Source organism: Dama dama, chromosome 19, assembly GCF_033118175.1.
Source record: "Dama dama isolate Ldn47 chromosome 19, ASM3311817v1, whole genome shotgun sequence".
Lineage (NCBI taxonomy): Eukaryota > Metazoa > Chordata > Mammalia > Artiodactyla > Cervidae > Dama > Dama dama.
This window is the reverse complement of record NC_083699.1, coordinates 82,563,871-82,586,119: the sequence shown is the minus strand read 5'-3', so window position 1 is coordinate 82,586,119 and position 22,249 is coordinate 82,563,871. Positions and strand designations below refer to the sequence as shown.

The following is a 22,249-nucleotide window of genomic DNA, read 5'->3' as shown; positions in this document are numbered from 1 at the left end:
TAGCACCCTGCAGCATGCTCTTAAGCTTGGATATTTTGGCTGGGGTTGGTGGTAAAGATACAGTGTTAATTTGAATCCATGTGTTCTTCATTGGGAGAGCAAGACTGAGACATTGTGCAGTTGTGGGTTTTGAATTTTTTTTTTTTTTCCATATTCATTCTACACATGCGGGAGAACTGTCCAGTTATGGCTAAACCTGTCTCCTATGAGTCACATCCTGAGTGACTCGTCTGTTCTGAAGGTGCTGCCTGAAATACTGTTTGGACTTTAAGGGTCACTTTAGAAACAAATGAAACATGGGGTTTTTTTGTTTTCCTTTGAGCATCCTGAATTGAGGAATTGCACATCACTACTTTTGGGGTTTTAACACAGTTATGCCAGTGTTCTGAAAAAACCTGCCAGCTATATATACTAAAACAAAACAAAAACTTGACATGAAATAGAGCCATTGCCTACTCTGAAATTGTATTACGCTTAAAAGTATGTTTTTTTCTGTGTTATTGTTGATGTATATCAAGTATAATATTTTCTAATCAAGATGTTATTAAACAACTTTCATTTATGTAGGACCTCTAAAAATGTGGTGTGCCAAAACAAATGTGTGTATTGCTGAATTACATAATAAACCGCTTACTGAAAATTCTTAACTGTGTCCAGCAAGTAACAGTGCTGAATGGCAGACTATTTCTGAAAAGTAATTTCAGAGGTCCCATTCTTGTTCTTAAGACGGATATGTTGTATCTTGTTCATAAATAATGAACATGTTCTTCTATAAATATGTCTTGCTCTGTGTCATCTGTTTCGCTAACTTTCTTTTATTTATCAACCGTTGGCAGTAGATGGCATTGGCATTTGTTAATAGACAAAGCTGAGACTCTGGGAAATTACACAGTTTGCTGGAGGTCACAGAGATGTCTGGGGCTGTATGACTCCAAAGTGCGTGCTTTCTCTACTGTGCTGCCTCTGCAAGTTAACAGTTTACATAGTCTATCTAACCAGAGTCATCTGAGGGGCTTAAACAAAATACATATCCAAAGACCTACTCTGAGAGATTTGTTTAGGAGATCTGAGATGGGGTCCAGCCAATGAAGTTTTTGAACAGCATGTCTCATGAATGATAAGATGTATGGCCTTTTCACATTTGAACATCTCTGAAATTGGAATCATTTTACAATCAGTGGTGAGTCATCACGTAATTGACAGCCTTTTTTGTTTCTTAATGGCACAAAAAATAACGGTGCATTTAGACTAAATAAAATACAGTATTTTAACAAGGTGAAACTGTAAAGGAGACTTAGACGTAATTTGCCACCTTTCTTGTTTTTTGGCTATCTGTCATAACTTTCTTTCAGAATTGTAAAATTCACTGGTGGTAACTTATTTGCGGTAATGGTTGTGTAGTAATGTCCTTTCAGGGAAGGTCAAGATGGCATTAGGTTTAAAAACAATGGAAACTCGCTTTTCAGCTAGGAAGTTGCTGTCAAGAGAAATATCAGTGGTTCTCAACTTATTTTGTGAAAACCTTAGAGCCTTTTCCTAGACAAGGGTATAGATCCCACATATACTAAGTTTTGTGCACTATGATCAGGGTTCTTAGACTTTGAGGATTTTGCAGGACCCTTTGATGAAAGCTTATGGGTACATCTGAATCCCTTAAAAGCTGCTTCTGGAAGGGAGCAGCCTTCCATATATCATCTTAAGATTCTCTGACCTCCTACGTGATTTTTTTTCTTCCAGTTTTATTGAGATATAATTGACATACAGCACTGTGTAAGTTAAACGTGGCCAGCATAATGATTTGACTTACATACATCATGAAATGATTACCATAGTAAGTTCAGTGAACACCATTATCTCATGTAGATGCAATAATAAAGAAATAGAAAAAAGGCTTTTTCCCTTGTGGTGAGAATTCTTCAATTTGCTCACTTAACAGCATTCATATATAGCATATAGCAGTGTTAATTATCGTATTACACATTTTACCCCTAGTACTTATTTATCTTATAACTGGAAGTTTGGCTTTTTGACTACCTGTATCCAACTCCTCCTGCCCCCTGAATTTGTAAGAAGTTTGCAGACATTAAGGCTTATTCTGTTGTAATTACATGGCTTTTGACAAATGCATCCACTGTAGTATCATACAGAATAATTTTGTAGCCCTGAAAATTCCCCTGTGAAGGGAGCATTTGTGTTTATTAATAACTTTAGTTATATTTTAAGTAAGTTTGCTTTTAAAAAATGTATTTATTATGGAGAATTTCAAACATTCAGGAGTAGACAGACTAGTATAATGAACCTCTATGTACCCATTATCCAGTTTCAACAATTATCAACTCATGGCCAGTTTTGTTTGGTCTGTACTTCTCCACTCCCAATCCACTCCCTTGTCATCACTTCCCCCCATCTTCTGCTTGGATTATTTTGAAGCAAACTCAGAAAATTGCATAAAATATTTTTTGGTGTGTGTGTCTAAAAGATAAGGACTCTTTAAAAATTTATAATAACCAAGATCACACCTAAGAAATTAACAATGATTCATAAAGATCATATAGCTAGGCTTCAGTCTTCCTGCTTTATAAGTTAATGTTTATAGAGACTCTTGCCTGCCACCTGTTTCTTTCCTTGTCGCTGTTCCCCACCTCACCACTCTTTAGTCCCCTTGGTGCCAAGCTCTTCTCACTCTCGGGTCTGCATTCAGCTGCAGCTCTGCCTCGTGTACTTACCTCAGATCTTTTCGTGACTGGAGCCTTCTGCATCTCAGCTTAGTGTTACTTCCTCAGAGAGCCTTGCCTTCCTGGGGTTGACCCTCAGTGCTACTCTGTTCTGGCACTGTTTTCTTTTAGGTGGGATTCTCTGGTGGCTCAGATGGGAAGGAATTTGCTTGCGGTGCCAGAGACCTGGATTTAATCCCTGGGTCAGGAAGATCCTCTAAAGAAGGGACTGCACATTCCAATATTCTTGCCTGGAGAATTCCATGGACAGAGGAGCCTGTGAGCTACAGCCCAAGGGGTCCCAAAGAGTCAGACACGACTGAGAGACTAACACTTTGACTTTTGTTGTTTCCCTCTCCCTCTGTAGGAAAGTTAATTCTGTTTGAGTAGAGACCCTTTTATGTTGTTTCACTCTATATCCCCAGCACCTGAAACAGTACCTGGCACGAAGTCGCTGTTCAGTTAACGTTCAGTGAATGAGTAAGTGGATGAATCGTACTTTTTTTTTTGAATTCACCATCTTGTGCCTTACTGGAGTCATCATTCTTTTCATCATTTCCCTTTGCTCACTTAGTTATTATCCAGAAGGATATTGGACTCGTGAATGGAAGTTTAAATAAATTAGTTATAATATCTTCCTTTGAACTTGCCTAATTTTCCCAACCCTCTCTCCCTTGAACCCCCCTGCCTGGGTGAGATGTCCCCATCTTGGCTTCCATAGCTCTGTACCACATATAAACCATGTGATCACTGTACCCATCATATTCTCTAGTGTCCCTGCCTCACTAAGGCTACCTTGTGGCTTGGCATGTAGCTATCTCTCCGCAGACTGCTGGTCCACACTCCAGCTGAAGGGTATAAAATATTCAGCAGAGATTCTGGCAAAGTAATTAAAAGCTGGAAAACGGATTTCTAATCTTCTGAAATGCTAATCTGCTGTTAACCCTACCCAGTGTATTTTTTCATCTCTAGAAATTTGATGTGGGTGTTTTTTTGTCTTCCTTGTCTCTTCTTGACTTTTTGTGGGGGTACAGTTACAGTAGTTGTTTTAATGTCAGCTGAATCTAACATCTGCCAGTCTGCATTGGTTTCAGTTGATCTATTTTGCTTTTTTGCATGCCTGATAGTTTTTGACTAGATACAGGCATTATGAATTTTATCCTCTTGGGTCCTGGATATTTTTATATTTCTGGAAATATTTTTAGGTTTTATTCTGGTACTCAGTTAAGTTACTTGGAAACAGTTTGATCTTTTCAGGTGTTGGTATTTAGACTTGTTAGATAGGAAACGAGCAGTGCTCAGTGTAGGTCTAAGTATTTCTGAGTCAAGACCTTTCTGTGTACTTTCTCCTGTGACTCATGAGGTTTTCCAGTCTGGCAGATGTGAATAGGTGATATTCCAGAATCTATGAAGTGTTACACTCTATTAACCTTTCATTTTTACTCTGTCCTCTGTAGCTTCCTTATGCATGCTCTGATCAGTACTCATCCAGAGGCTGGAGGGGCAGCCCTCTACAGATCTTGGAAGTTCTCTCTCTATGCAGCCCTCTCTTCTCTGGAAATTTGTCCTACATACTCTAGCTGTCTTTACCTTTCTGAACTCATGTATTTTGTCTGTTTTTGATTGTTTCAGACGAAAGAGTTTATCTGGTCCTGTTACTCTGTCTCGTCCAGAGGTGGAAATGTCCGAGGATTATCTTTTCGATTGTTTGCATTTTTTCTAAAGTTGTTTAACTCCCTAGATTATTTGTTAAGATAGTTAAGTTCAATATCAAGAAAAAGTCCTGAGATTTGTGTATGTGTGCATACATGCACATGTGCAAAAATGTGGGTTTATAGTAGATAATATGGTGTGGGATAATATTGGATTTGAAATCTGCATATTTGAGTTTTGAATTATCTCCTCCTTCTGTTATATCTGGGCAGGCAGGTAATTAATGTTTCTGAGTGTTGGTTTCCTCATGTATGAGATGCTTTTCAGTGTATAACAGGAGGTCTGCTACCGTAGTTGCTGTATATGAAAGTGCCATATAATCCTCAGAATAATTTATTTTAGTTATTGGTGGGGGATTTGTATGTTTTTGGATAAAAACTCAAATCATAGAATGTTAGAGGGGTCATTTAGATATCACCTGCTTGATTGATTGCCTTAGGTAGCAACATTTATCACTCGTTGAATAATTACTTACTGAGTTTACACTAGCCCTTATTTTAGAAGCTTGACATGTTTTGGTGAAATAAAACAGATAAAGATCCCTGTCCTCATGCAACTAACTTTTAGCAGAGAGCTGAGTGACTTGCCTGGGGGAAAAAAAATCAGGTAACTTTGGGATAGGACTCCAAATTTGCACTTGGAGTTGCTTGCAGGGAGGAATAATGTTTGTGAAGTCTCTGCTGTGTCTGTGATTCCCTGGCTGTAACAGCCAAGTCTGAGTTACTAATGGTTGCTAGCCACTGAAGGTGTGTGTGTGCTCCTGTTAGAAATTGGCTATGAAAGAGATGGAAAGGTGGTTATGTCAGACTGTGAGTAAATTACTGCACCTCTACTGTAGAGCTGTGCTTGCAATGCATACGTGAGCTTGGTAAGATAATTTTCTTCTGTAAATAGTGCAGGAATCAATTATAAGTTGTTTTTCAGAGTATCATTTTACCAGATAGAACATTCTGGCACTATGGCAGGGCATGCTTCATATTTTATGTTACAGTGCTAGAGATTAAGGGTTATGTTTTTGTTACTTACTATCCTTAGGTAGGAGTTGAAGAAAAGATGCCCCTTTTCCTATAGTGTAACATTCGTAAATTCTCTTCTTACGGTGTAGTTAAATATTAGGCCTCAGCTAATTTTCTAGGTATAATTTGACTATAGCTAGATTTATGAGCTTCTGGTGGACAAATTATTACTTTATTGTATCCATTTCAGTTTGTTAGTTTCCATAAACTAGGAAAATTTGAAACAAGAGCTCTGTATTTATTTAATTTGAGCATTGATTAAAATACAGACTATTTAGTGGCTTCAGACATAGTAAATGATTTAGCCTTTTTTTCCCTCTGGCTCACATACCATACTGTCCTCAGAACCTAGAAGGGTATCTTGACTAAATTTTCAACTTTAGTTTGACTAACATTTGGAAACCATGGATGATTTCATAGAATAATAGAGTTTTGGCTGACTTTTTGAAACCATCATGATATCATAGAATAATAGAATTTTGTGGCTGAGGAGGGACTTTAACTCCCTTGTTTTATAGTTGAGGAAATTGATGCCTGGAGAAGGTGGTTAAATAATTGATTACCAAAGGTCACTCAGCTACTCATTAGCAAAAACTCCACTTTAGTTCTGTTCCTACAGCGTTACTTTTGTTTTTTGCCTTAACCGATTCCTTATGTTCATCTTTGATGTAGTTGATTTTTATCACTAGCCAGCCATTCATGCATCTAACATTTGAGTACCTACAGCTATACTAATATTCCAGCCTTGCTTGAGAGGTGTGAGAGGTAGCAGGGAAGACAGACACGTGATCCGCTCCTGGAATGTATTTTGTTAAGTGCTATAAAGGTGCTCGTTTTTAAAGGGAGATGGTTTGGTCACTGGCACTAGTCGCTTGACCATTGTTGTGGTCTTAGGAAACCAATAGTTAACTTTCAAAATCATTTAGAATAATTTTTAAACTGTTGTGTTACTTGAACTTAAGCTGCACAGGCCAGGTCATGTAGAACATAAGCCTTGAATTAAGCTTGAGCTTAAAATTGTTTAGGGGAAAGTGAATTTTCCTTGATGGATGTTGAGAGTTTTGCAGAAATAACTTTGGTTTTTCAGCTTGGAATTTGGGTTATCTAAAAATAACTTATGAGTAAATGTCACATTTTCTAACAAGAGAGTAACATTCCTACTGTGCTAGAATTGGCAGTGAGAAATTTAAGTCTGGTTATGATAGTTGAAGAACTGAAATGTTTTTCATCTTAGAAGAGAACAGTTCTATACATTTTAAGAATAGAATGCTACCTTTTCAATCCATGACTGTTCACCCTTGTTCCTGTCTGCCTTCCAGCAGTCTCTTTCCACTTTCCATCTACTTGTTTGCCTGCTCTGTCCTCTTTTCTGTTGGCCCTTTCATTTTTATCTTGTGGAGCTCAAGTTTTGTTTTGAGGTCTCTGACTTTTTCATAGTGTTGCTTTTTCTCTTCAGCTTAACTGAAACCTGATTTCCTCTTGTGAGTGAAATTTTCCTCAGAATCCTTTCCAGTCACTGGAAAACAGTTTTAGTACCCTCCCTTCACATTTATGGGGTAGGGGTCAGCTTTTTTCCTTTTCTTTTTTAAAAATAATAATTTATTGGGTTAAGTTCACGTGACATAAAATTCACCTTTGTAAAGTGTAAAATTCACCTTTGTAAAGTGTAAAATTCAGTGACATTTAGTTTATATATCATGTTGTGCAACTACCAACCCTGTCTAGTTTCAAAACATTCCCGTTGCTCCAGAGTAAAACTCCTTACCCATTAAGCAGGTTTTCCCATCTTCCTTTCTCTTCAGCCTCTTGCAGCCACCAATTTCTGTTCCATTTACCTATGTGGATTTATCTGTGCTGGATATTTCATATAAATGGGCTAATAAAATATGAGACATTTTCTATCTGGCCTCTTTTTGGCACTGTGTCTTGGGAGTTCATTCACATTGTAGCATGTATCAGTCCTTCATTCCTTTCCATGACCGAATAGTATTCCATTCTGTGTATATACCAAAGTTTATTTATTCATTCATATTTTGATGGACATTTGGGCTGTCTCCACATCTTTACTATTGTGAATAGTGCTGCTATGAACGTGTGTGTTAAGTACTTGATTATCTGTTTTCAATTTTGGATATAAACCTGAGAGTGGGTCATGTGGTAATTCTCTGTTTTAACTTTTTGAAGAACCACCAAATTTTTTTTTTACAGTGACTGAGCCTTTTTGTGGTCCCATCAACAGTGTACAAAAGTTCCAACTTCTCCATATCCTTGCTAACGCTTGAGTTTTCTGTTTGTTTTTTAACTAAAGCTATCCTAGTGAGTGTAAAGGGATACCTCATTGTAGTTTTGATCTGTATTTCCCTCATGACAAATGATATTTATATGTTTGTTGGCTGTTTGTGTGTTTTCTTTGGAGAAATGTCTATTCAGGTCCTCTGCCCATTAAAAAAAAATTTATTTATTTGGCTTCATTGAGTCTCAGTTGTAGCACACAGGATCTGTGTTGCGGTGCACAGGATCTTCGTTGTGGCATGCAGGCTTCTCTCTAGTTGTGGTGTGTGGGCTTAGTTGTCCCACCCCATATGGGATCTTAATTCCCCGACCGGGAGTCGTCCTCTGCATTGGAAGGCGGATTCTCAACCACTGGACTACTAGGGAAGTCCCCCTTGCCCATTTTTAAATTGTTTTTTTTTGTTGTTGGTTGTAAGAGTTCTTTATATATTGTGGACACTATACCCTTATCAGATACATGCTTTGCAACATTTTCCTCCATTTTCTAGGTTGTCTTCACCTTGATAATGGCTTTGGATGTGCAGAGGGTTTTATGAAGTCCAATTTATCTATTTTTCTTCTGTTGCTTTTGCTTTTATTGCCATATTTAAGAATTCATTGCTAAATCCAAGATAAAATGTTATCCCTATATTTTTTTCTAAGAGTTTTATAGTTTTAGGTGTTATATTTAGGTTGTTGGTTTATTTTGAGTTGGTTTTTATGTATGGCTGAGATAATTTCATTCTATTTACATATGGATATCTAGTTGTCCCAGCACCATCTGTTAAAGAGGCTATTCTTTCCCCATTAAGCGGTCTTGGCACACTTGCCAAAAATCAGTAGGCTAAATGTCTCCTTGGACATCAGGTGGATTTTGAGGTCATGAACAGCCTTGGCCTTGCAGGGTTTCCCAGGTTTGCCCTTGTGCCCCACTCCCTCCTATCTACTGTTTCTTTGCCATGCATCATAACACATCCTTTAACATATAGTTCCTGAGGAATTGAATACCACTTTTTGATGATGGTTATAATAACTATGGGTTTTGTTCTGTTCCAGTACTAGCTAATGGAGCCAGTGTTTATACATGATTGAAACACTGTGTCAAGAAACCTAAATTTACCCTACAGAACACATTTCTCCTTTGAAAAGTTGCATAGAGAAACATTGCCAATTTCATTGCAAGATATTTTTGTAGTTTGTTTAAAATTAGTGTTTTACTGGTTCCTTAAATTCTACATTATTTGGCTAAGTCTTTTATGCTGATTGGGAAGAAACAATAACTGCTAAGTGACCGATATCTGTGGTTGCACAATATTTTATATCAAAGGCCTGATTATACCTGCATCAATTGTGTAAAACTTTAAACTTTTTAACTATTGAATTTAAGCTATGTAAAAATTAATTGAAAAGATAAATAAGCAACAAGGACCTACTGTATAGCACAGGGAATTCCACTCAATATTCTGGGATAATCTATATGAGAAAAGAATCTTAAAAAGAATGAATATATAACTGAATTATTGTGTCATATACCTGAAACTAACAAAGCATTGTAAGTCAACTATACTCCATTAAAAAAAAAAAAAAACCTAAGAAAAACTCAATTGGCTAGAAATATATAGGCTTATTTCTGGACTCTCAGTTTTATTCCATCAGTCTAGATATCTGTCATTATGCTATTACCACACTGTTTTGGTTTCTCTGACTTTGTTCTAAATTTTGCAGTTTGAAAAAGTAACTGAACTGTGTTCTTTTTCGAGACTTTTGGCTGTTGGAGGCCACTTGCAATTCCATATTAATTTGAGAATCTGCTTTTCTGTTTTCTGCAAAAGGGCAGTTACAATTTTGATAGGGATTGCACTGATATATCCCTTTGGGTAGTATTGCTACCTTAACAATAGTAATAATAAGTCTTCCAATGCATGAAGATGGGATGTCTTTCTATTTATTTAGGTCTTCTTTAATTTCAGCAGTTTTGTAGTTTTCAGTGGATAAAACTTTCATCTCCTAATTTAGGTAATTGGAGTTGTTTTCTTAATTTCCTTTTTGGACTGTTCATTAGGGGGCCAGCTTTTATCATGCATTGTATCCTTCATTTGTTACTTTGATTTTTGATTGTTTTGCCCGAGGACAGTGACTCGACATCCTTTTCTCTTTTTATACCATTGAGGTTTACTTATAGAACCTTTGACCCACTAGTGTTGTTTGAGTCACTGAGTTGTAAGATGATCCTCAGTGACTTGTTTTCATTATTTCCCTCCCTTTATCCCAGAGGATATTAACGTTACTGATTTTTTTTCCCTCACTTGTTACTTGTGACTGTGCTGGTGCTTTTCTAAATAAGGCACTTATTGAAATGGCCACTTTGGACTTGGTCCTTTTCTCAGCCCTTGGAACATCCTTGCCGTGATCAGGGTAACCCAACCTACTGTTAATCACTCCCTTCTACTGGAACCAGACTGTTTCCTGGTCTCTTAAAGTTACCCTTTTCCTGGCTTGTGCACAACTGGCTGAGTAAAGGATCACTGAATAAATCATTTCCTTCACTGTCTCTCTAACCATGCCTCACTGCCCACTTGTCTGCAGAACCTACAGCACCGCTCCCAGACAGTGATAAACCCTGCCATCTGCTGGCCCTGCTTTGAGACTGCATTTAATTGTTATGTCATACTTGAAACACTAGTGATTAGTAGCAATTAGAAAGGAGTAGATTATCTAGATCCTGTCTTCAATTGTCTATTACTTTTCTCTTTCTTAAAAATTGTGTTTAGAGCATGATGGGGAAGGAAAGAATAAAGATTACATTCAGGAATACATGTATGGTAGTCTTTACAGATTTCATCTTTTTCTAAAAATCAGTTTGTTTAAAATTCTTTTTATTTTATTAACTATTGCTTGATTATCTGAATAAAAACATACGCCATTTGGAAAGTATACAGGACTATAAAGAAGAAGAAAAGTATACATTATTTAACTATGCATTGGGAGTCTTTGGTAAATATCTTTCCAGCATTTTTCAATCTTCTCATTTTTCTTTATGCAGTTGAAATCTTAGAATATAGGTAACTCTGAGATAAATGGTACTTCAGAATCGATGATGTTATATTTTCCCTCCCTCTCTGTCTCCTTGCCTGTGGTCAGGTTGTGGACTATACGTTTTCTACTTTACAAACTGATTGTGCTTTTCCTTATAGCTGATCACTTTTTTCTGAATCTCTTATTGTTGCTTTGGAAGAATTGAATTTCCTTTAAGAGTATGGTCTTGATGTGTCTACATGTCCACTCCCCCATATTAATTGTGGTTGGAGATACACATATCTACATGCGAAGATCAATCATAGGCTGATAGTTTTGTAACATGATTAAACATATATTGGGTTCTCCTCATATTTCTGTTATTTTGGGAAAATGTATTTACATTGGATTCTTTTTGCATTTCTAATATTTAGGGATTTTTTGGATTCTACATTTTGATTTAGAGCTATATTCATAATTATTATACTAGAATTATTATGTATGATAAACCTTTTCTCAGTATAAAATGATTATCTCATGTTAAAAATAAAAGTGTTACTAACTTCTGAGTATGTTTTGGAGTGACTTTTATGGAGAAGGATCCATAATTGGTATTTTTTTTGAGAATCTATTGTCTTTGCACATGATGAGAATTTGTCTGGGAATATAATTCTTGGCGCACTTCTGATTCTCCTGAAACCTATTGCTTGCTCTGTTGCCTTCCCTATTATCTTTAGGATTTCCCAGGTTATCCTCATTCAGACAGTGAGCATGGGTGGTTCAAGGATTTTCTTCTCATTTCAGCCCCATTGTCACTGTCGAATGGTGAAATTCTGAGCTTTGATCTTTTTCAGTTCGTAATGCTTTTCCAAATTTTACCTTTTGGTTGGGGCTTCCCTGGTGGCTCAGTGGAATCTGCCTGCCAATGCAGGAGATGTGGGTTTGATCCCTGGGTTGGGAAGATGCCTTGGAGAAGGAGATGGCAACCCACTTCAGTATTCTTGCCTGGGAAATCCCATGGACAGGGGAACCTGGTGGGGCTACAGTCCATGGGTCACAAAGAGTTAGACACGACTTAGTGACTGAACAACAATGACAGCCTTTTGGTTGGGTATTTTAAGGGAAAGTTGAAGGAAAGGTGTTTTAGTCATTAGTAATTAGTTATTACTCTGTTAGTCTTAATATATCAAAAATATTATCTCTATCATTGTGATTTTTTAATTGAATTTTGTCATTTGAGGGCTTTTTCTCTAGCTTTTGCTGGCCTTCATGTATTACTTTAGACAGTAATTGGGTTTTTGTTTAGTGAATTGCTGCAACTGAATGAATATTTCTTTAAACATGATTTTGAAAATTAATTTTTATTTTTCCCAGTTTAACTTAACTCATAATTATAAGAAAAAGGATAAAAGCATAACCCATAATCTACTATTTAAAATCAATTACTGTTCATATTTTTTGGTATTTCCTTTCTTTTTTGAGAAATGGAACATACACATCATGCATATAAGTTTAGTTTTTAAAAAAATGCAGATTCTCTTCTTTTTTGAAAAATCTTTTTTAAAATTGAAGTACAGTTAATTTACCATGTTGTGTTGGTTTCAGGCATACAGCAAAGTGATTCAGTTATATATTCAGTTATAACTGAATATATATTCTGAATTTGTATATATTCCTTTAGATTCCTTTCCATTATAGGTTGTTACAACATATTGAATATAGTTCTCTGTGCTATACAGTAGGTCCTTGTTTATGTATCTTATATATAGTAGTGGGTTTATGCTGATCCCAAACTCCTGATTTACTCTGCCCACTTTTTGACTTCCCTGGTGGCTCAATGGGTGAAGAATCTGTGCGCAGTGCAGGAGATGCAGGAGGCGTGGGTTAGATCCCTGAGTCGGGAAGATCCCTTGGAAGAGGAAATGGCAACCCGCTCCAGTACTCTTGCCTGGAAAATCCTATGGACAGGGGAGCCTGGTGGGCGACAGTCCAGGGAGTTGCAAAGAGTCAGACATGACTGAGCATGTGCAGACACATAAACGCACTGTCCCCTTTGCTAACCATAAGCTGGTTTTCTATATCTGTGAGTCTGTTTCTGTTTTGTAAATAAATTCCTTTGTTTCATTTTTTTTTTTTAGATTTCACATATAAGTGATATCACGTAGTATTTGTCTTTATCTGACTTACGTAATCGCAAAGAGTCAGACTTTATCTCACTTAATTGCGAAGAGTCAGACACAACTTAGTGACTAAAACAACACAGGCAACCAATAAACTTGTCTTCTAAGTCTATGGGTCTCTGTCTGCTAAGTTCATTTTTATCATTTCCTTTTAGATTCCACATATAAGGGATGTCATTTCTCCATCTCTCTCTGAGTTACTTCACTTAGTATGCCAATCTCTAGGTCCATCCATGTTGCTGCAAATGGCATCAGTATGTACGTTTAACTTTAATTCACCAAACATTTATTGAACATCTGTTTTATACAAGAGACCCATTATAAATGACAGACATTATTTAAAATTTACTATGTATAGTATGTATCTTGCCTGTCCTTATTTAATGTTATTATAAGCAAAACTCAATTTGTTAAAATTTATTTATAATAGTCTTATCGATGGCTTCATAGTCTTTTCCAGTAACTTTTTTAGTTGTTAAAACCTATCTTCAAAGGGGAATTTCAATATGTCTCGTGGGTGAGCAGGGAGAGATTTGACTAAAGGGTGCAGTGGCTTGGAACACCATCTGTCTCCTCCAGAGAAAGAGAAATTGTTGAAAACTGTTGTTCTCTGTTATGGATGTATTGGATTGTTATGGATGTATTATAGTTTATTGATCATTGCTCTATTAGTGGCAATTTATATTGTTACTTTTCTTTAATTTTAAATATAATTTTGACTAATATCTTTATACATAAATGTTTGTATCTATATTTGGTCTTCTGAGGATGAATTTTTAGAATTGGATTCACTGGCTTAGAGTATAAACATTTATAAATCATTGATATACGTTCACAAATTGCTTGCTTGCCACACCCTATCTAACATTCAGTATTGTATTGACAGAATATAAGCATTTCTGTTCCAACATCAAATGCATTCCTAACAAACAAAAACCTTTAAGATTTCGAAATCATTGAAAATAACAAGAATTATGGGGAAAATATGGTTAAGGGCAAACCATTCAAGACCTCTGCAATTTTCAAACCAAGTACCAATAAAAGCATAATTGGTACCTTATGGGATAACTTGAACAGCTTGGTCAAACCACGTAGGGTGGCTGAGGCAGCTTCAGAAGAGAGTTAAAAGATGTTAAAAAAAATAGGATGGAAATCACTGGCTTGCATGATTTTGAGGTAGTGCAGATGAGAGCTGCTTGCTAAGCTGGTGGGGCTGCCATCGAGTTGGGCATAAGAGAACGTGCAGCTTCCTGGGTCTAGGAACCACACAGAGATTGGTGGTGCTGCTCTGAGGAGAGAACCTTTTGTGCAGGTGCTTATTTTTAGTTTCCTTTTTCGCTGTTTCAGCTTTCTTAAAATAGGGCCGAGGAGGACTCCTGCCTGGCAGTAGCTGAACCAAGTGAGGGTCTTTTCCTTTTCCACGGAAAGTTATAGTTCTTTACCTGCTATTCTAGTTCCCCATGTCTGGGAAGATTCAAATGTTAACTGACACAGTTTCTATTAATATGTTGTACTGGTATTTTTATTTCCTAACCACTGATATGCTAATTGATGTTTAGGAATATGTTTTATGACAGAACAAACTAGATTTACTAATTTGATGGGTGAAAATTTGAACTTCATTTTAGTGGCTTTGAAGAAATTCAAATCCTTTCAAACTAGGAATAACTACCTTAGTAAAGAATGGCTGTTTCAAAACAAATTCTCTCAAAATCTAATCAGGAAACAGCAACTCTGTTTGCAGTTGTATTGCAGTTCTACAGTATTACCGTATTATAGTTTCAATACCTAAATCTAGGGTAGTGAATTTAAAATTTTCAGTTTTTATTTTGGTGGCCATTAAGTGTTTATAGATATGGATCACAGGGCTCCAAACTGTCAACAGCTTATAAATATTTATTTGTTGAACATAGAAGCATGGGTTTACAGTGACTCTCCATTTGTGGGAATGCCTTCATCCCGGATTATGCAGTATTCAGTTATAGCACCAGAGAAGATAAGGAACAGGGGAGTCAAAACAATTCAAGATTGGGTGTTTTCAGGATGGGGTATGCATGTCTGGGTTGTGGGAGAAAGTTGAGGGTACTGGTAAGAAAGTAATTACAGTAATTGGGGTTGAGGTCAGTAAGAAAAAAACAAGGAAATGATTGCTATAATCAAGTGGGAGAAACAAGAGGATTATGGACCCTGGAGGTATAATGAGCCCAGAGAACAGCTGTTGTAACAATAAAGGGAAGGAACTGAAGAGCTACTGAAGTATTGAGATCATTACAGTTCAAGATTTTGGAGGTAAAGCAATTTATATACTCCCATTGTCCATAGAGATGGGTTACTTTGATATGGATGAAGGTTGTTGGAGTTGGGGAATAAAAGGAACGTTGAAGAACACGTTGAGAGTGGGATAGTCTCACGTACATTGGGAGTCTGGCATAAGAAGTCACAGGAGAAGGATGTTTAGAAGTTTCATTAACTGGTTCCAGTATCTCAGTGAATGAGGTAGCTAAGATACTGGAAAGGAACTTTGTGTGGAGTTGAATTTACTAGATGCTCTTAACCTTTTAAACTGTGTCTGGAAAAGGCAAATATTTACGCATCATTCTTATTATTACCAGTAATTGCATTGTAACTGGTATTTGTTAGGAATAGATTTATTTCCCTGTGAATGGTGTTTGAAATTTAAGTTTGCAAGTAGTTGATCACTTATTATTTTTTTCTAAAACTTTATGTTGGTGCTAGTAACTTTCTATGGTATGCAAACTTTTTGAGATTAGGAAAGAGAGGTAAAAAGTATTGTTGAGTCTTTTTTTCTTCCTCTTTAAAAAAGTTTAGGTGAACTTTATATATAATGAAACATGCAGATCTTAAATGTACAGTTGATTGAGTTTTGAAAAATACACGCACCTACGTAACCACCACCCCAGTTAGATACAGAACATTTCCATCACCCCAGGAAGTTCCCTTAGCCACAGTGATCTGATCTCTATCACCACAAATTAGTTTTGCCTGTTCCCAGAATGTTTTATAAAAATAATTAATATAGAATATGCAGCTTCTTTGATTCATGGTCTGTTAGAGTCACCCCTTGTTACAGAGTCTCAACAGTTTATTTTCATTGCTGAGTAGTATTCCATTGTGTGAATGAATGTAACACAATTGGTTATTCATCTGTCTGCCGAGGGATATTTGTGTTGTTTCCAGTTTTTGCTGTTCTGAAAAAGAGTGCTCTCAATGTTAACATAGGAGTTTTTTTGTGGAATCATGTTTTAATTTCTTTTGGTTAAGTATCTAGGAGTGGAATGACTGAAATCTGAGTAGACGTACACTTTGCTTTATAAGAAGACTGCCAGTTTTCCACAGTGGTTGAACATTGCCCCATTCTTAGCAATGTGTGCGAGTTGCAGTTGCTCCACATCCTTGCCAACATTTAGTCATTCTTCTGAGTGGAAATGGTATCTCATTGTGGTTTTAATTTGTATTTCACTGACAACTAATAATGTTTAGCACCTTTTTATATGCGTATCATCTATTTACGTATCATTTCTTACAAAACGTGTGTTCACATCTTTTGCCCTTTTTATTTGTGTTGTCTTTTAATTTTTGGTTCATAAGAGATCTTGACATATTCTAAAAATAAGTCTTTTTGGTAGATGTGTTGTGAGTATTTTCTCCCAGTTTGTGACTTGAATTTCATTTTCTTAATATCTTTTGAGGAGCAAAGTTTTTAATTTTAATGATAGCCACTTCATCAGTTTTCTTTTTTAAATTTTTTTCTCTTTGGATTCGTGGTTTGTGTGGCCAGTCCAAGAGATGTTTGTTTAACCCACGTTGTGGAAGTGAAAGTGAAAGTGTTAGTTGCTCAGTTATGTCAGACTCTTTGCAACCCCAAGGACTATAGCTGCCAGGCTTCTTTGTCCATGGGGTTTCCCAGGCAGGAATACTGGAGTGGGTTTCTTAGGAGGCATGAGAGCCTCACCTAGACCTTTTTGCATACCACAAGGTGTTTTAAACTCATGGTATCAGTCAGTTCAGTTCAGTTCAGTCACTCAGTTGTGTCCGACTCTTTGAGACCCCATGAATCGCAGCACGCCATGCCTCCCTGTCCATCACCAACTCCTGGAGTTTACTCAAACCCATGCCCATCAAGTCGGTGATGCCATCCAGCCATCTCATCCTCTGTTGTCCCCTTCTCCTCCTGCCCCCAATCCCTCCCAGCATCAGGGTCTTTTCCAATGAGTCAACTCTTCACATGAGGTGGCCAAAGTACTGGAGTTTCAGCCTCAGCATCAGTCAATCCAATGAACACCCAGGACTGATCTCCTTTAGGATGGACTGGTTGGATCTCCTTGCAGTCCAAGGGACTCTCAAGAGTCTTCTCCAACACCACAGTTCAAAAGCATCAATTTTTCGGCGCTCAGCTTTCTTCACAGTCCAACTCTCACATCCATACATGACCTCTGAAAAAACCATAGCCTTGACTAGATGAACCTTTGTTGGCAAAGTAATGTCTCTGCTTTTTAATATGCTATCTAGGTTGGTCATAACTTTCCTTCCAAGGAGTAAGCGTCTTTTAATTTCATGGCTGCAGTCACCATCTGCAGTGATTTTGGAGCCCCCCAAAATAAAGTCTGACACTGTTTCCACTGTTTCCCCATCTATTTCCCATGAAGTGATGGGACCAGATGCCATGATCTTAGTTTTCTGAATGTTGAGCTTTAAGCCAACTTTTTCACTCTCCTCTTTCACTTTCATCAAGAGGCTTTTTAGTTCATCTTCACTTTCTGCCATAAGGGTGATGTCATCTGCATAACTGAGGTATAAGGCTCAGTAAATAGGAAGTTTACATTTCAGTTGGCTTCCCTTGTACCTTTTTCCTTCCACGTGTGAAATATATGTCATCCATTACTGGAGGGACACCTAGCCACAACTATAAATAACAGTAAATCAATTGAGATATCTTATCCCCTGCTTTTATTCTTTCAGTTCTTCTGGATTATATTGTGGAGAAAACTTCTGATATTTTTACCTCTCTCAAGCACTTGCTGTTACCTTCCTCTTCCCTTTTTGTAAACAGTGAGCTGCGCCCAGACTCACTGCCTTGGTGTAGGCAATATTAGCTAGCATTTAGTAGGTAGGTTTTTTCCCTTTTAATTGATTTTGTGGGTGTGTGTGTGTTACCTTGTATTTTTTTCTCAGTAATTACTGGTTTTCTACTTAAGGTGGTAATTAAATTTTTCCTTTAAATTTTTATTTTAAAATTGAATTAATTTTAAAGAAAATATTTAATACAAGTAGGATGAAGGGGTTATCACAAAATTGAGTAATGTTATATGTGTTGGAGGTTGGATGTGACCTTGGCCAAGAAAGTGGTGTGGGAATGAGTGAAATTTGAAATCTCTAGCATTTCTTAGGCATCTTGATATTTTCTCCTTTTACCTGTGGTGCTAGCTTGTCTGACAAGGGTTTTCTGAGCATCTGCTTTGTGTAGAGGACTGTCCTGAGAATATGAGAAGTATAGTGTTCACTGCTTTGTAGTTTAGATTTGGAAGAGGATGTGTGTCTGTGTGGCAGTGGGGTGAGTGTACCTTGGTAACATGCTGTTCAAGTGGCCAGCACGTCATACTGACAGAAGCCAAGGTCATCTCTGGCTAGGATCTTGAGGCCTTGACTCACACTCGTGTTTTCCCCCAGGTGCCTGTCTCTTTTCCTAAATCCGCATCAATTTTGCAAGGTGAAGGGGCTTTTGTCCGTAGGCATTTATCTGAGAAGGTCTTTGTCCAAAAGGAAATGTGTTGCATTGGTGGTTCTCAGAACCAGAGTTCTGGCTCCAGCACCCCTGTGCTTAATTGTTCCAAACCTCAGTTTCTTCATCTTTGTTGGCAATGATAAAATCCAGTCTTCTTCCTGCTTCATAAGGCAGCACAGGTGGGGTGTGCTTTTAATCTGTTATTATGATCAGTATTTGAAATATTGATGGTTAATGTTTTTGAGGGTATTTGGGGCATTTAATTTTTTCTCTTTTTTTTTTTCCCTAGGTCTTGATGCAGAACTTTACTATGTGAGAAATGACCTTATTAGTCACTACGCTCTATCCTTTAACCTGTTAGTACCCAGCGAGACAAATTTCCTGCACTTCACTTGGCATGCAAAGTCCAAGGTAAGTGAGCGGTCCACCAGAGATGCCAAGACAGGACCACCCAGGCCCAGAGGCTGAGGCAGAGGCTGGATCTGAGGGGTGCTGCCAGCCGCACAAGAGGGTCAGTGGGTGGTGGGCTGCAGCAGTACTGGGTCTTTTCAGATTTGTGTTTTAAATCTTGAGCCCATTCCTCTAGACTTTCAAATCCTTGAAAATGAAAGTAGCCTTTTATTTGAAAATGGAAAGAAAGCTAGTCATATATGTGACTAGCTTATGACAGAACACTTATTTTCAGGCTTTCCAAACAGGGATATAGCTCTAGCTTGAAGAGGGGACAGGTGGACCTGCTAATGACTGTGCTGTTATGATGAAGTGATATGATTGAGGGGTTGGGGAATTGGTAAGATAGGTGGTTTAGACATGTGTGAGGTCTTGGATATAGTTCTTCCAGTTATGGAGAAGCAGTAAAAGTAAAGTACAGGAGATGTAAGCACTCATGTTGGCGCTGGCTAAGCTTCTTTAACTGTAACAAACTTCTTGCCTGGTTTACTTGTTGCTGAATTCTTCAGATTTCCTCTGTTTGGGCTCCTCGATCATGGTAAGTTTTCTCTTAAGTCAAAGAGTGAGAGGCTGAGTGTAGAGTCCGCCTTCCCCGATCAACTTCAGTTTCTTTTGTCAGCCTCATGTATAAGCTTCTGAGTAGGATTTTATTTGGGAAATAAAAATAGTTTTTGCTATACTAAAATAAATATACCTATTGTAGAGTTTATTTTTTAAAAATTATTATAAATTGGTGTTTGTTCTTAAGCAAATCATTTAAATCTGACCCCTAATATAGATCTTTTTATCTTCTTAGAAAATAATAATGGTTATTGAGAAAATTCAGCTATTACAGAATTGTTTTAAGAACTGTTAAGACTTTGTACATCTGAACCAAGAAGAATAATCATTGTTTATAATTTGGTATACTTGAAACCGTACTTCTTTTTCCTTTTTAAACAAAAAGGGGATTATCTGATACATGTGTTGTACATTATTTTTTCCCTACCTGATACTATGTCTTGGCAACTTTCCACTTTTCTAATTACAGATTTAACTCAGTCTCTTTAATGGCTTTATAATATGATATTGTAAGGATGTATGATGTATGGTTATTTGTTAAGTGCTTCATTGACGTATGGATTTTTAGTAACATTTCCCTTCACTGTTACAAATACTTTCATTCATTTGGCAGGCAAAATTTTATGGTAAAAGGATGGTAAAAACAACTGGTAGTCATCTTTTGTTGCTGTTTCTAGCATTATTATTAATGAATATAGAATCATAGAAAAAATATGTGTGTGAATGTGTATGTATGTATATAGGGATGTGTGTGTATACATTAAGAATATCTTAATTTGTTCATAAATTTTTGTGTACTTTTGGCGTTATTTCTGAATAGTACATTGTGATCAGGAGGTGAAATGACTGGGTCAGAGAATATTCATGATTAAAATTTTGATTGCTATTGCCAAATTCTTTCTCCCATCCCTCTCCCAAGATGGTACCAATAAGCCAACATTCCTTACAAAGTGAATAAGGTGCTTAGTTCACTGCTTAATGCTAAATATTTTAAGTATATTTGTTTGCCAGTTAGGTAAGTAAAAATGATTATGTAAATATGCATATATCCACATTTTTATATATGCTCACACGTACATTAGAGAAACATACACATATAGACATATGTGCATTAAAATACAGCTGCAGGAATGTTTTGATTAAAGTTAAATTAGCTTGGATCCTGGGTAAAGTGTATGTGCCCTGCTGTCTAGAACACCTCAAGTCCAACATTATTGCCTTGGGGTATCCAAATAGGAGGTGTGTTTTTAGGAGTGGTTAGATCTCTTTAGGATGAAATCTGCAAAAACAGAGGGAGAAGATTCATGTGATCTAAGAACATTTAGTAGATGGTAACTTGGATATGCTGAAGTGCCAGCATAAATGACATAGGTAACTCAGAAAAAGTTCACTTGAGACATTTTAATCTGAGGTCTGTTAGTTTCAATGAGTAGGCACCTGGACTCTTCAAGGAGACAAACCTAATGCATTTTTCAGTACTGTGTGACTTTATTATTACTTGGGTGATCTTATCATTATTTGGGGTAGTAACCTTTAATTTTGATATAATTTCAGACAGAGAAAATTACAAAAACAGTGCAAAGAATTCTCATTTATCCTTCACCCACATTCACAAATTGTTACTGGTTTGCCCCATTTATTTTATGATTCATTCTCTCATTCTCCCTACTCTCACGCACACAGACTTTTTCCCTCTTGAAGTGTGTGCAGGTGAATTGCATGTTTCGTGCCCTTTTACCCCTAAGTACATCAGTGTATATTTTCTAAGGATAGGAGCATTCTTTATATAACCAAAGTACAGCGGTCAAAACCAGGAAACTGAACACTGACACAAGACTGTTGTCTAATCTCCAGAACTCACACTTCACCAGTTAGTCACAATCATGTTTTTTGTGGCTTTTTTTTCCCCTTCTGTGGCCTTTCTTTGTGTTTCTTGACTTTGACCTTTAGGAACATATAGGCCGGGGGACTGTCTCCTGAGTTTGCATTGCCTGAGGTTCCCTCATGCCTGGATTCACGAGTGTCTCCTTGGTGGTAGCACCGCAGCAGTGCTGTCCTCCACTGTGCACGTGGGGTCAGCTTGTCCTGCTACTGTGGATATTTCTGTGATCACTCAGTTCACCAGATTTCTCCACTGGAAGGTTCTCTCCTTTATAATGAACAAGTAATGGTGGGGAAACAATTTGAAATTACGGCTTCCCAGGTGGTGCCAGTGGTAAAAAAAAAAACTCACCTGCCAATGCAGGAGACATAAGAGTTGCAGGTTCAATCCCTGGGTTGGGAAGATACCCTGTAGGAGGGCATGGCAACCCACTCCAGTATTCTTGCCTGGAGAATCCCTGGGACAGAGGAGCTTGATGGGCAGTAGTCTATAGGGTTGCAAAGAGTCGGACATGTCTGAAGCGACTTAGCACACACACGTGCACAATTTGAAATTATATATTAAAATTCTGTAACTCAACACCCTTTCAAACACTAGTTTTTGCACCTGTGTTTAAAACTCGGTTTTGCTTTTAGCCATTGTGATTGTTCCTCTCACTGAAAGAGGTCAGATCTGTACTGGGTAACCATTTGGTGGGAGTGTAT

General features: G+C 37.3%; 1 protein-coding gene across 2 annotated transcripts in view; it reads left to right on the top strand.

The window, feature by feature from the left end:
* RYK (receptor like tyrosine kinase) overlaps positions 1–22,249 on the top strand; it is a 114,093-nt gene that overhangs the window by 6,888 nt on the left and 84,956 nt on the right. For both annotated transcript variants that reach the window (XM_061167626.1, XM_061167625.1), the window contains exon 2: positions 18,942–19,063. In XM_061167626.1, coding sequence (XP_061023609.1) covers positions 18,942–19,063 — 122 coding nt within the window. The remainder of the gene's footprint in view (positions 1–18,941; positions 19,064–22,249) is intronic.